General features: G+C 36.1%; 1 protein-coding gene across 1 annotated transcript in view; it reads right to left on the bottom strand.

The window, feature by feature from the left end:
• Positions 1-358: 358 nt before the first annotated feature.
• The window catches only part of LOC121383809 (sacsin-like), a 65,041-nt gene continuing 49,304 nt past the window's right edge, over positions 359-16,095 (bottom strand). The window contains exons 8-10 of the mRNA XM_041513907.1: positions 5,079-16,054; positions 2,607-2,932; positions 359-485 (exon numbers count right to left, since the gene is read on the bottom strand). Coding sequence (XP_041369841.1) covers positions 2,639-2,932; positions 5,079-16,054 — 11,270 coding nt within the window. The 3' untranslated portion in view covers positions 359-485; positions 2,607-2,638. The remainder of the gene's footprint in view (positions 486-2,606; positions 2,933-5,078; positions 16,055-16,095) is intronic.

Here is a 16,095-nt window from a genome sequence, read left to right as displayed (position 1 = left end):
GCAACACACATTTGTCCAAAACAATTCATGCCATACATTAAAGTTTGACAAGAATATTCAGTGATATATTTCACTTCAATTAACACAATAAATGGGCCTCTGAAATTGTGTGAATGATTGTTTTGTTTACGCAAGTCTTGTTTGGAATAACCTATTTTTTTGGTTCACACATTAAATTTAAGACACAAATCAGAATAGGTTAAACAAATGGAAATTGGTTACAAGATTTTTTTCCCAGCATAATGGTTACACAGAATTTCAATTTAGAGGCCTGACAAACATTGAAATTGTTCAACATCATGTTTTGTACACCTCATAATCAATAAACAGTGTACATGAAGCAAACAGTGATCCAAGTGAAACGATGTATATATATTTCCCACTACAAGTATCAGTACCCAGTGCTGCATTTTGATGAATGTTTTTCTCAGTACATGTATTTTCATAGGACCTTCGACATACTTCATCATCACATCCATCACAATCTGAAATTGAAAAAAAAATCACAAGGACTTTAAAACAAATTGTTTTGTTTAATGATACCACTAAAGAACATTGATTTATTAATCATCGGCTATTGGATATCTAAAAACTTGTAATTGTGACATGATATTTGTCCATTAGTAGCTTGGATCTTTTATATGTATTTTTCCACAGACAGAACAGCACATTCCATGGCATTTGATATATATCAGTCATGGAGCAATGGTTAAGATGGAAAAAATCGACAATCCGAGGAGAGGGGGTTGATCCTATGACCAAGCACCTCAGACGAGTGCTCTACTGACCAGTTACGTTAAATCCTGCCGACCCCCCCCCCCCCCCCACTCAACAACTGTTTCCACAGGCAGGGATGTGACATCCACACACACTCACACACACTCAACAACTGTTTCCACTATGTTGAGTACAGTGTATGTTGTTAAAATATTGCTTCCTTCCCTCAAAGAGCTCAACACTCTATACCATAAAGGACATTTTCCAGCAGTTTCGATCCAATACTGTCAACTTTGTGAAAATTACATTATTAAAAAATGTTAAAATCTTGGCATATGGTAACCCCCTGGTTAACCTACATGTGCAAATGACCGTTCTCCATTTATTTTAATGCAGGCCACCAGGTTCTTAGATTACACCAAAGTCAAGGTGATAAACATTGTGGCAGTGTGATGCAGTAGATTATAAAATACATAATTAAAAGTTTTGATCATATCATGCATTATATATGTATATATATATATATATATATATATACATACATACACGTTCTTATACAATAACTGTTGCTAAAAAGACCTCACTTTGCTCAGAAGACTGTAAAACCTGCTGTGTCCAAATTAGATTAAAAAGCCCTGGCCATATCCCTGATGTCTTAACCATTGCACTTCCAGTTGCACACGCATGTACCACATTTCACTTTTACATACATTTCAATACAATTTCTGTCAGAAGATATTCTGTGAAAAATAGTACAATGTTGTGAGAGTTATGAGACTGTTATTTTTAGTAAGTACAGTTATTTGGTACCAGAATACACCCACCTCCCCCCGCCAAAAAAGAAAATCAATATAAATTGACCAAAACCCTTTATAATTTATATAAATGGCAACAAATGACATGCACAGTTGTTAGAATTTGGTAATAAAATTAACATGTAACGTCCAACCAATGAAATATTTAAATACCACACAGGTCAACCTACTTTTAATCATCAAAAAAAGATTTTAAAAGGCATTTCAGTATTTTGATATATTTTGTAAATGAAGATGTATTTCCTAAACCAGACTATCAATCTTTTTCATATAATGCCGACCCAGGCAGAGAATGATTTTGTGGTTCCTACAGTGTCCAATACCACGGATACAATTTGTGTTTGTGGCAGGCTCCTAGAAAATACACTATTGCAGGGCTCGAACTTTAATTGCTGTCGTTGATATATCAATTGCCGTAGATAGGGAGCATCACCGACGCACTTTTCTACCATTGGTTAAAAATATCTGCTGTCAATAAAGCTCCTCAACAATGGCAAACTGTATATACCTGGTGTATATTATCTGCTAGTATTTAACATTTGTGCTTTTGATATATGTCTACATACAGCAAAATATAACCTTTCTGCCATGCTGATTTGCTGCAAAAAATTGCCTTCGGTGTGTTGTTTCTCCCTGGCAGTTAACAGTAATTCCAATATATATATAACAAATTATAACACACACACACACACACACGCACGCACGCACACACACACACACACACACATATATATATTATAATTTGTTTTTGAAATCAAATTGTTTTTGGTCTATTGTTTTTGTATGATAAAATTATCAGGGAAAATTAAACACATTTTATTTAATCCTATTCCTATTTATTCAAACTCATAAACCTTGCTTCAGAATCAGATACATATACACACACACACTCACATATATATATACATACATATATATATACATATATGTATACATATATACATACATACTTCAAACTGGAGAACGACATCAAGTAGTATGGTAAATATTAATTAAATACTGGTCAGGCTGAACCAGCCAGCAATTGTGTTCGAGGGTGTCATTAAACATTCATTCACTGATTTGTTTTTTCACCTGTAATAATCTTCCTGATATGTATGCCACTTCTAAGAAATATTTTCTTCTGCATGACGTACAATAATGTTTGCAAGTTCATAAGCCTTCTGAGCTGTTTCTTTGCTGTAGACTTCAGAAGGAATCGCTGGGAATGAAAGACGATCTGGATACCTCATTCGGTTGAAGTCAACAACAAGGATTTCTAGGTCAGCCACAGCAGACAACAACTGGCTGGAAGCATCCATCAAGTTCCGTGCAATAGAACGAAGGTCGTGACTTCTGATCCTGTCTGTACATCCAGCATTTTCGTTATAACACATGGCTTTTAAAGCTTTTTCTGCTGCCTGTAACAATGTGCAAAAATAAAACAGAGATCTTTAAAATCACAATTTCGCCTTACAATGTTACAACATCTTTTAATAATATACTGACGTCCAAAAGAAACTAGTAGTGGTAGTTTCTTTTGGACGTCAATATATAAAATTTAAATACAAAATGTTTACAATAAAGTTTTAAAATGCAAAGCTGCATGACAGTTGACCTACGTATATTAAATGCAGAGTCAAATGGCTCATATTCATGACTTGAAATATACACTGTGTGTATATTCCATTTCAGCAAACATGGCCATAAGCCATTTTGAAAAAACAAACCCTACAAGCTGATGTTGAAGTAATATCTCTGATTTAAAGGTAGGGTCAACCCAAACAAGAGCCTTATGTGTTGGAAAGATGCATACCCGGACCACCAACACATACTGACAATTTAGCAAATGAAAAACGCGTAATTTTAGAGTTAATAAAAAACCATGATTATTCCTGCTAACTGGGGGCAGCCATTTTGTTTCGTTTTTGTGACGTCCGGTGGTATAGCTTGGGGCGAAGTGACTCAGCTCCTGACCATCTCCTGTATGTAGTGTAAACAAAAACAGTAATTTTCGACAAGGCGCTTCTCTTTGATCAACCTGACTTGTAAAACAGCATGAATGACGTAGTATTATAATAAACTATTTAACTAAATATATTTCAAGTTGCATTAACGGAACAAAATGGGGTTATAGTATTTTTCTCTGTTAAATAATCCAAAGGAAAAATATACACTATTAGGCCTATTGATATGCTACGTTGGAGCAAAAACGACAACCCACGATACCCAAGTGATAATTTTCTTTTCTTTGAGACTACGTAATTGGTCAGTTCTGTGGTTTTAGATGGAACAGTCTACTTAATCAATAGTTTTACAGAACTATTTACAGTAATAAACCATGTCCATTACCATTTTAGGGGCGATAGGTAATATTCCACAACGCCGGTATGCATTTTTATGTCTAGACAGTGTCAATTAATTGGCCAATTGGGAATCACAGGTAGAAGCAACTAACAGCATAGACCGTGTATCATTTTAGTACGTAGGTTAATGCATGGACAAAACATTTATACTAGTTGTGTAGCGACTTTGACAATGGTATTTTATTTTGTATTGAAAAATAAGATATATATAGTGCTGAATATACTTATTACTGGCTTATTGGGATGTGTATTATTACAGAACATTGCAATGTATGACTATATATCATCCCGCAAAAAATAGGTAGATTGTGTTTCTCTAGTTCTAAGGCTCATTCCTGACGTTACGCGTTAAGTATTACGTAACCACCAGCTCGCCAGAGGGCGTAACTCAGTGAGATGGTACAAAATAGCTGTGCCCATTATATATAATAGCCGTCACATTTAACCGATTTATTAATTAACTATACGATTATACTTGTTGGTATTAAGCAATAATGTGCATTATATATCGTTGAATATGCATACCAGGCCAAATGCCTTAATTGTCCCTTCCTTTAATTCAGATTCTGAATCTGTTAAAAAAAAAACACACACAAAAAAACCCAAAGAGAGAGAGAGAGAGAGAGAGAGAGAGAGAGAGAGAGAGAGAGAGAGAGAGAGAGAGAGAGAGAGAGAGAGAAAGAGAGAGAGAGAGAGAGATTCTAATTCTAAGTGTGGATGAGCTGAAAGTGAATGAAATATTATTTCTGATTTAATTCAGATTCCAATATAAAAAAAAACACCTGAAAAAAAATAAGAAAACAGAAAAAAAAAAAGAAGCAAATTAGAGTTATGATAAACAGAATGTCAGTCTGTAATTCTCTCAATGATTGTTATCCCTTCTTAAAAAACATAAAATGTTAAAGCAGAAAATTATATTCGTGTTTCAAAGAATGATATGTACTATGGTAAGGAACCTAATGTGGATGCATGGTCTATAGTAAATGGTTATAAATAAAACAATTGTTCTCAATATGTCAGCTTTAAATTAAGACACAATAAGGCATTTAGTACCATGTAATACTGAAATTACTGTATGCATATTATACACTGGTGTTATTGCATGCATATTTTAATATTACATAAGAGATTATTACATGACCATTAGTGATGTTACTGTATTCCCTAAGTCAAATGTTTATTATAATAAAATACATGTAACCTGGTGAGATTTAAAGCAGATCCAGTTGAATGCATTGTATGATGGGTTTGAAAGTCCTTTTGCTGCTGCATCAAGATCTGCTTTGGCTTGTCTTAACCATCGTTTTGCTTCTGGACGATGTGGATATGCATTCTCTCTTGTAGCTGAATGGAAACTGTCACTTGCTGAACCAAAGTCAAATGATGAGCTCTGTCCATGGCTTTTATGTTCTTTATAAGTTTTATAATGTTGTCTATGTGACCTAGATCTTGTATTCATAAAGTCAAAAAATGAAGAATCATCATCTCTCCTATGTCTATACTTTCTACGCTTAAATGGCGGCTCTTCGCTGAAATTATGCTCAGTGATATTATCAATACTTTCACCATTGTTTAGTTTCTTCATGTAAAGCTGAATGTACTGACACACTTTGGTACAGATGTCTTTCATGCTTGGGTCATTCTTATCTGGATGCCATCTCAGATACAATCGTTTTATCACTCTCTTTCGGTCAGGTTCTTCCAAACTATGCCAGGCTTCTTTCAAAGTTTGTCTGATTTCTTTCAGTATAGTTTCCAGATCAAGAGTGGGAACACCTTCTGAAGTTGCCGAAGAAGTGGATGGAACAAGTTCTACTTCTACACTGCTTTGGTCCCTGATGAATTTGTACAACTTTGCACCAAGAATGTCCTCTTGCCTGCCTTCTCCAACTTCAACTCGATACTTCACCATCATGGGATAAACATTGTCCTCTAAAATCTCCTTAACAACAGCATAAATAAAAACTGGATTTGAGGATTCAGTAGTTGTTGATGTCTTTTCTGGTTCACCCTTCCTATCCTCAATAACTGGATCATACACTTCAAGGCCAACATATTCACCTACAGATAACAAATCAAAGTTATTGTCAAGCATACAGTGAAATTCCTCGGGTATTAATGATCCTGGTGATGGAAACACTGTTGCAGGTTTTGTTATTTTATAATTTGAAGGTATTATTTCCTCCATGTCGAGCAGAGAAGAAATGTCACTTGCTGAAGATATAAGCAGCATTTCTGAAAGACAGTCAATTCGTCCAATTTTAGAAGGCAATATTTTATTGATGGCTCTTGCAATATCACGGTATACTGTGTTGAATTTCTGGCAGTACTCCTTATCCAAATATATACAGTATGATCCACATAACTGTGACTGTTCTTTGAATTGTTTCTCGTAAAACCATTTTCTCTGATTTATGCTGCCATCCACAGTTTTTCTTGAACAACTTAAGAACGTTTTTAAGTCTGAGACCTCTAGTACCTCTAATTTCAAAAGAGTTGTTTCTGTTTCTTTGGCTTTTTCATCTGTTATTCCTTCTGGATGCATATTGTCACTGATTAAACGGATTACTCCGGTGATAAATGCAGGTGACTGAATGTGTTCTAAAATGGAACGTGATACATTTCCAGTACGTGCTTCTTCCTTACATTCTGGGGTGACATGCTCTTTAACCAATCTGCTTAAAATCTGTGGTCTATACCTTTCTGGGAGAGAAACAATATCAGTAACTGGATTTAATCTGCCCAACTCTAGACGTTTAAAATCAATTAAATAACAGAGGTTCAGTGACTTGACTCTTTTATTCAAATGATGATTGTCTATCATTACTAACTTACTTGCATCTTCAAGATGAGCATGCTGGTTTGGAAGATAGAGACAAGGTACTGATATGGACCGTGCACACACATCCTTATTCTTCTGAATACACTCAAATAGTTTGCATACTGCCTTTTGCACGGTCTTCAATTCATTTGGATGTAACTTTTTGCCCTTTGTATTTGAATACATACTTTCCAGAACTTGAGCATAATGATTAGCAGTTACTTTTTTAGATGATCCTAATTTTTCAAATGCACCCATAAACTGCCCAAAGAATAGAGGAGCTTTGTAGATATACCCATCAACAGCTTCATCATCAGAGAGATCAATGATGACCTCACCTGCTCTCACCATACGATTGGAATCCTCCAGATAAATTACTGAGTATGTCTTCAATTCATCTCTTATGCCATCAACATAATTATTTTGAATATAATGGTAGCATTTGGTGAAAACCACCTGGAGGAGAGACTGCATTTTCTTCTTTTTTTCACCACGCAAGTTGTAGATTTGAGCAATTTTGAGTGATCTAGTTATGTTTTTCATGTGCAAAATGAAAACATCTTTTGTTGGAATCGAGCCATTTTTATTAAGTTCCAAAAAACTATCTTTGTTTTCTTTTGCATACATAGTGCAATTGGACCATCCAACACAGCAGTGCTCTGATGACAAAGAATTTCCAAATGCAACCAGTGTTTTTGCCCTTTCATACTGTGGATAAATGCTAGTCATTTCAGTTCCCTGTTCCTCTTGTGTCTCTACACAGTATGGAATTACAAACCTGATCATTTTTACCTTTGTAAGCAAATTCTTTTCCAGTACATAGTGTCTCGAATATTTCAAATACCAAACCAGTGTTTCTGACATAGCTTTCACCTGCTCAGTTATGCATTCTCTTCCTTCTAATTCAACTGTCTCTGCAAACTGGATAAAAAGTGGTACAGATACATTCTTTACCATGCCTGCTTGAACCAGGAAGTCATGCCACTCGTTCTCATTGTAAGGCTCTGGAGGAAATTCAGTTTGCTTAAACATTATAAAAACTTTGTTTTTGTTGCTGAAGAATTCACTGGCTTTGCTATAAGTTCCATCTCTCTTTTCTATAAAGGGCAATCCTTTCAACAGTGTTATAAGTTTCTCCTTGTCCATTTTCTGTTCACACAGGTATTCTGAACTTAACAAAGTATCTTTAATATACTGTAAGTGGATACATATTGCAGTTTTGGGAAGGTGCCTGAAACGGGGTAAAAGCCAACCAGTATAGAAATCATGTGCTGTAAGTACAGTTATGTTCATCAATGAATACAAGTTTTTAAGACTGTTTTGAGACTGGAAAAGTGTTGTGTTGGTTTCTAGACTCCAGGCTTTCAGTCCTTCTCTAGGAATAGACCATTGACTCTCAACAAACAATGGTTGGTCACAATCCACTAATGGCAAGGTTGATTCAAACAATGTACCAAAGAAAGGTAATTTTCTTAACATTTCAATGTCGAGATATGTATTAATGTTGTCCTTCAAGTTGTCATAAATATATTTCAGCAAAGTACGGCCATTTTTAACAGAGGGGTAGTTCTTCCCATATGTATGACTGGACAAAGCAATTAACATGTTGTGTATATTTTCCCAATTTGCAACAAGACGTGATGCAAATGAAGAAACATCATCACTTAAAAACTCAGAATCAAAGAATGGTAAAGCAAGTGTTTTCATTGCCTTCTGTAATTTAACAGATGGGGGATTTTGGAGATTGACTATGCATTTAGCTTTCTTAATTGGATACAGTTCATTCTGGTATGTGTCTGTTGCTTCCTTTGTGTTCTTCATGGTAACCTTACATGGCAATAAGGTCCACTCCTTCAATTCTCCAAAATCCTCCAGAGACAGGTTATTTTGAATATGCAGTTGGTCATACAGGAACATCCAAAATCGGATTATCCACTTCTTGGTAGGTAGATTTGTATCTCCATCATTCCACATAACTGCTGAGTCAGATCTAAACACATCTTGATCTAGTGTGTCGGGCAGCAATGTGGACAAGTCATTAATTGTCATTTCTTTCAGAGCTGGACAGGATTTTGCAAACTGTTCAAACAAACTAGCAATGTCTTTATGAAGGCATTTGTCTGGAGAACCTTTAATAACATCACAGAACTTTGTTACAAGGATTGGATTTTCAGTGTTGAAAACATCCAAATGACATGAATTCGACAGACACAATGGGAGACCAACTATTTCAGAATTAAACGTTTCATCTTTCTGACAGAAGGTAATGAGAAATTTTACAGTTTCTGCATTCTGAAATGAAGTGTTTTTTACTTGCTGAGGCATTTCACCTAGATAGCACCCATCAGATTCATTTTCTGATTTACAAGACTTCAGAAATCTAATGACATTTTTTGGTGTTACACACTGAACTTTGTCAGCTACACCAGCAGCACAAAAGTTTTCATAAATCCACAACGGTGCATCAATAACTTTCATGTTTATGTCTTTCAATAAGCTAACCAGTTTTACTCCTGGTGGAAGTGTTTCATTTTCATTGGTGCAATCGCTCATGACCTTTGAGGAATTGGGACTATCAGAGGGAATATGTGTATTTGATTCCAAGAAATATGAATCAAGATTGCTGAAAAAACCTGGAAATCCAGTGCTGACACATACAGAAACCCATTTAACACTGGGTGTGTTAGTAATTACTGCAAATACTTTGAGTTCATTTTGTGTCAACTCTTTATAAAGAGAAAATACCAATGTGTTCCAGAATTCTTCCTTAACTTTCTTGGTATCTGGAAACAGACTGTTATATTTTTTTAGGCAGTGATGGATACTGCTTGGGGTTTGGTCATTTAAACACAAGGCCTGTGCATTCTGTATAGCTGTAAGATATGCTGGTACTATTAGTGTTTTTACTATGTGTTCGTTCCATACACACCGGAGATCACTAGCACCATGCCACAAATTCCTCCTGGCTTCATGGTCGAGGGCAAAGTGTCCATTGACGTGCACTGGTAAGCCAGTTTCAATTGGCAGTGAAAGCATGCAAAATACTTTCTTGTCACATTGTTCAAATGGCTTGTCAAGACGAAGAGCAACTCCACCTCTGGGTAACAACTTGATTTCCTTTCTCTTCCAGGCTGAATCTATTTCCTCTGGTAAATCATAATTTGCAGCAAACCCAAATTGATGAACAACCAACCACTCTTGTTCTCGTTGTTTCTTCTTCTTCTTCTTCTCTTTGTTTGTTATTATTATTTTTAGGTTTACCGAAACCTTTTCTTCATCTAACTGCCTCAAATCCATATTCTCAGTTCTTGCCTGTTTCACCTTCTCACAAAGGTTGTTAAAATGCTGGTGTATTTTCTTAACATTTTCAGGATCGGTTGATGTTTTAACAACATGTTCAACTTGTTTATCTCCATTTTTTTGTATGGATGCTACAGTAATCTTTTTTATGTTATGAAGAAACAGAAGCGATTCTGCCATATCAGCTGTAAAGGACTCCAGTAATTCTTCTATGTTCCTTGTAGACATCATTCTCTTGGAAATACTTGAGTGTCTGGCCATTTCTTCAGTACGAAGTGGAAACCGAAACAACGTACCTTGTGGCTGTAGTGGAATTTTATCTTCAAGGAAGCATGAAAATATGTCTTTGTATGACTTGCGCATTTGTAGTATTCCATTAAATCTTGCTCCTGGAATACCTGGTCTAGCAGTGGGAGTGTATAGACAATTGGGGTCAAGGATACAAAGAGTCTCTTCAGTTTCTGGTCCCATGGTCAGAAAGGTTGGAACATCTGTCAAATGGTACACAGCATTAAATCCGACTCCATACTGGCCTGTCTTAAGTGGATCACCTGCTTTACTGCCACAACCCAAGTTCTGGATTCCCTCCAGATCTTTTTGTTTAAAATAGCTGTTATTATAAACACACAATGCAGGACCTTGCAATGGCTTCCATCTATCATCAAATATTCTTTCACAAGGATGGGTTCTGAAATCTTTAATAAACATCAGTTCTGATGCCCAAGCATCATCAGCATTCTGCAGGAGTTCTTTCATGAGAGAAGAGTCACATGGATATCCATCTAGGATTCTATTCAGCCTGTTAGTCAGAGCCTCAGACTGTCCAAATTCCTGAACAAATGGTACAGAATGTGACTTTAGGTCTTCCTGTCTTCTAGTCCTAATTCCAAAAGCATATGCAACTTTCCCTGACATACAACGATGCAAAAACTTCACAGAACTTGACTGGAGCCACTCACAATCATCCAAACAAAGTTCAGAGAATGGATGTAGAATTCTTCTGTTATCTGGAAGATACAGTGATTTAAACATTTCTCCAACATATCCAGGTTTTCTGTTGGTCCAAGTAGTTGTTTTCTCTATAAGCTGCACCAAAAGGCTGGCTGCTTTTTCACAACAGTTAAGTTCTGTTTTTGATAATGGCTTTTTTCCACAATTTTGTGATAGTTTTATCATAACATTTACAGCATCTGTTGGTTTAAAAGTTTTTTTGACGCCAACGCTTTGTAAAAATATCCCATACTGTTTTTGTGCACGTTCATCAACTTTGTACAAATATGGCTTCAATGCATTACAATCAACGTTACAGGTAAATGCTATCTGCTCTGATCTGATGAATGTTTTACCTTGTAGGATGACTGGATTATTATATAGCTTTTCTAATATTATAGCCTTTTCATTTTTGTTCTTGGATAAACAGACTTTATTCAGATGAGTATATACATCTGAACATGTAGATGCCAGCTTTTCTAATGCAGATGTCTTAAGTTCTTCGCGTTTGGTCACTGAGATTGTTAACAAATGTTCAACAACATCAGACACTGGAATATCAACTTTGGACCGCACACCAAACCATTCAAGAACTTTCCTGGTTAAAGTTACATCCAGTGATTTTGAATCCAAGATGAGTTTATTTGAACAAACAATATGAATACATTCTGGAAAACACATTAACTGAGGTGATCCCAGCTTGGCTTTATCTTCAGTACTATGCCAAACGGTTGGCCAGTTCAGTGGTTTCTGCTTAATGGGCAAAAACTTTTCACATTTCATCTGGTCTTTGATAGGATTTGGACAGTTCTTAAATCTGTTCACTAAATGAACATGCACATTCTGCTGTACCTTTTCCTCAAGGTATTGTAAAATAAGTCTGCATCTCTCAATTGCAGCTTCACTGCTTTCTTCATATAATCCATTTATAGATTGAACTCTTTCAGGTACAACACTCCAGTACAACTCTTTGTTTTGCATACCAAGGTCACCGAGAAATGAAAGAATGTTTGAAGCACAAAACCCGTTAGTGTATATTAATGGAAAAACTTCATCAGAATCACGAAACAAACAAGATGTCTTTCCACTTGGATGAACCAACTCTTTTGGTTGTTTGAGTCTTCCGTAAGGTCTAGTTGGTATGCATCGAGTCTTCTTGAGGACTGTTTTCATTTTTGCATTGTTATATTTGAAGGCAAATTTTATGGCAAATATTACCAAACAATCCCTGTCCCGATTTTTCTTTCGCCAGTAGCTGTCACTTACTTTGGGAAAGAAGAGCTCTTCATAAAACTTTTCTGTGCACCAAACATGTGACTTTAACTCTTTCTCAAATCCTGCATCAACAAAACATTTGATGATTTCTCTAGGAAGATCTATTACTGTCAGCTGTCCCTTATAATAATATTCAAATGCTTTAAAGGCTGATTCTCCTACATTATCTGCAAAACGTAACTGTGGGTCTAAAACCAGTGTGTTTTCAAAATCAACCCACATTCCATTGTATACAAACAGAACAGGTCTTTCTATAACAACAAATTCATAAAATCTTCTAAAAAGTATGCCCCATTGCATTTCACTCTTTGGCCACAATTTGTAGAAGATTTCAGCATCAACATCACCAATCCGTTTCAAATCTTCAAGTACACAGATCACTGCTGATGGTACTGCATCTGATAGAAGAACTTCGTTCCACTTAGCTTCAGTGGATTCAGATTTTTCATCTTCAGATCTGGAACAAAGATGTTTTCTGTCATGTGTCAGTGCAAATGCTGCATTTATATGTAATTGCACACAACTCTTAATTGGTATTGGCAGAAAACAAAACAGATGACCTTCCTTGTAAAATCCCTCAGGACAGTCTGAAACGGGACCCAGAACATCATGGCCTTGAATTTTAAAAACGGGCACTGCTGCAGCTGCAACTGGTAAAAGTCCTCGGAGTTTCACTGTTAGTGCCATTTGTGCGGATTCTCTCCATCCAAGTACCCAAGCAACAATCCACTTTACCTGACTATTTTCTGACGAAATGTTGCACACTTTAGAGGCTGCATCAAATACAGACAGCATTATACTGATATGCTCATTAACAATATCACAGGTGCCAATATTTTTCTCCGGACATTTCTTTTTCCAGACATTTGTAAAATACTTCAAAACTGAACCAGAGTCAATTTTACTGTTGCAGTCTACATTTTTCCTCACTTCTACCAGAAGTGTTGCCTTTGAAGGATCAGACACGCGCTTTCGCAAATGATACATTCTGACAGTTTTCACATTTTGACAAAAGAGCAGCAAGTTTCCAGCATTAGATATAAATATCTCAAGGAATCTTTTCATCTCAGATGAAGAATAGCATAGGTCACTGATTTGACTTTGTTGTGCTTGTAGTTTTGTTCTCAGTGGAAATCGGAACAATGTGCCAGCATACATGGTCTGAGAATCACGTTGTAAGAGATCACAACCAAACACTCCTTGAAATGGTTCGAATTGATCCTTCATCTTACACAACATAGATTTGTTTTTCTGTTTTGTGAGATCTGCCTTCATGCCTGCACTACCAAGGTAGCTCTCGTGTGGATCAAATATGACTACATTGTTTCCACTTATAAAACTTGGAACATCAGTCAAGTTGTAGACAGAATTGAAACCTAGTCCAAATCTCCCAATTTTCGTAGCATCATCCATTTTTGTTTCTCCACTTAGCTTTGTTATGTTATCAAAATCAGATTTTGAAAACTGGGCATCATTCTGTGCCCATAATGCTTGTCCCTGTAAGGAAGACATTCCTGGGTTAATTAAATTGGTTCTTGCATTTATGTTTTCTCTTTCGTCATAGAGAAAATTAACTTCACTTGCCCCAGCATCATCTGCATTTTGTATTATCTCCTTTGGAACAGAAAAACCATCTGTATATTCCCATAGAAGATTTCTCAGCCTTCGAGTCAAAGGTTCTGTTTGACCAAAATTCATATCAATTTCTTCTGTAGCATCCATTAATGGATTTGTCAAAATACGAACCCCAAGGTCTTTAGCTAGATCTGAAGAGATGTTAGCAAAATAAACGTCTTCACTTTCATAACCTTTTTTGTCAGCATCATCTGACATCTGATATGATTCACAGTATACACAAACCTCAACTTGCTTAAGTATGAGCCTGTCGTCTTTATTATGTACTGGAATAAGGATTTTCTTCTTGTCAATACAACTTCTCGTTTTAAGGGCATCCAGGATGGTTATAACCAGATTAAAATCATGTGACACTGACTGCTGATCAGCCCAATTTTCATATTTTTGTTGAATTTCAGTCAACACATCAAGTAACATCTTAACTGTTTGGTTTATTGGTGCACCATTTTGACAAAACAGATCACTGAAATGTTTCAAAGATTTTGGTATTGGAAATCGATAAGGAGTTAAATCAACATCTGATGGTAACTGATCTATCCAGACTTTTTCTGCTTGAACAAATTCAGCATTTTCTCCAGCCCACACTACTTTCATGGCTGTCAATTTGATCTGTCCTTCAGATGAAAGCTGACTATTCCTGAAATATGTGTACACATCATCCAACTGCGCTATGTACTTAGGATGTTCATCTGCAGTATAACTGTTTATTATATTTTCAAAATGATCAAGAACCACTTCTTCAGGTGGGGATTGAAATAAAGAAGCAAATTCGTTGGGCACTGTATCATTTGTTACTGTTCTGATAGATCCTACTAAGGACAAGTGAGTGAAATGACACATATCCTGTGGCCTGCCTATAGGACACTCATTTTCACCAGCAAATGGAAGATGTTTTGGGTATGCTGAAGGTCTTTTTTTTAGAACTGGTATCCAACGAGATGACATAAGTTCAGTGGATTTGATGTCTGAGATGTTACGTTTCTCACATGCTTTCCAAATGTATCTTGCTTTTGTGATCACCCTGTTCTGTTCATCAGTTTTACCAAGAATACTTTCAGTTACCATAGCTGAATTACGTACATCTTTTAGTGTAACCTTCTGTTCATCTTTCAATCCAAGCTTTTTTAACCCATTCAAAAAATTGGACTCACAATATGTTTTACTGGGGAACACATCCTCACCATAAAATAGATTCTTGAGAAAAGGAATTCTTGGATCAAACAATTCATTAGCTTTGCATAATGTGTTTTTTGTACAAGACGGCACAAATCGGATCTTAGATGCTTTTTGTTTAATTGCTTTTATAGTGAGATAAAGATCACTATATTTAAAAAGATACAGCACAAAGTTTTTAATATTGTTGCTATTGTACTGTTTCTGATTTGAGGAAGCCATGATGTCTAGTACTTCACAAATAAGTTGGATCATTGAAATTTCTTTAGCTCCAAGTTGTATGGCTATACCACGTGATGGGTTAGATTCACTAGTCAAATACAGTGATGGATATGCTACTGGGATTTTTTCTTTTGGAGCCATTTTATCCAACTCAGTGATTGATGTACTTCTTTGTGAACATTCTGTATTTTTAAATAATTTCAAATGCTTTAGGGTTTCTTTGGCATCTGGGATTATCTCTTTGCCCGACGCTAGATATTCTACAAAGATTTCCTTCACAGAATCCTCTGCTGAGCGGTTGAAATGTTCTATCTTTTCTTTTGAAATGTGACCAGATAATACCTTATTGACACCCTGTGCACTGGGAAATTGAATGTCAACACCAACAGGTAACACATCTTGAATATAGTCAGGAACATGTGGCAAAACAACAACACCTAATTTCTGCATAGACTGTGAGATCTCTGCAGGAAGTGTATCAAAACCAGTAAAAGATTCCACCATGAAGTGGTTTATCAGAGGGTGCAGTTTTATTGTATGTTCACTGTACTCTGGTACTAGAGGCAATTCTGATAAAGAAAACTGCATGTCCACTCCAAGCTTTGAAGCACAAGACCACAAGTCTGTGAGCCATTGCTCTCCTAATTTACTTGATACTTTCTGCAAAACTGGTGGACCAACATTAGCAAAGTTCTGTCTGAAGCAAGCTCTCACAAGTCGCGGAAATGTCTCTGCTGTAACTTCTCTCAAGTTACAATCTCCTAGAAAGAAAAAAAATTAATTAAATATATCTGCATACAAT

The sequence above is a fragment of the Gigantopelta aegis genome, chromosome 10 (genome assembly GCF_016097555.1).
Source record: "Gigantopelta aegis isolate Gae_Host chromosome 10, Gae_host_genome, whole genome shotgun sequence".
NCBI classification, from domain to species: domain Eukaryota; kingdom Metazoa; phylum Mollusca; class Gastropoda; order Neomphalida; family Peltospiridae; genus Gigantopelta; species Gigantopelta aegis.
This window is presented reverse-complemented; position numbering and strand designations above follow the sequence as displayed.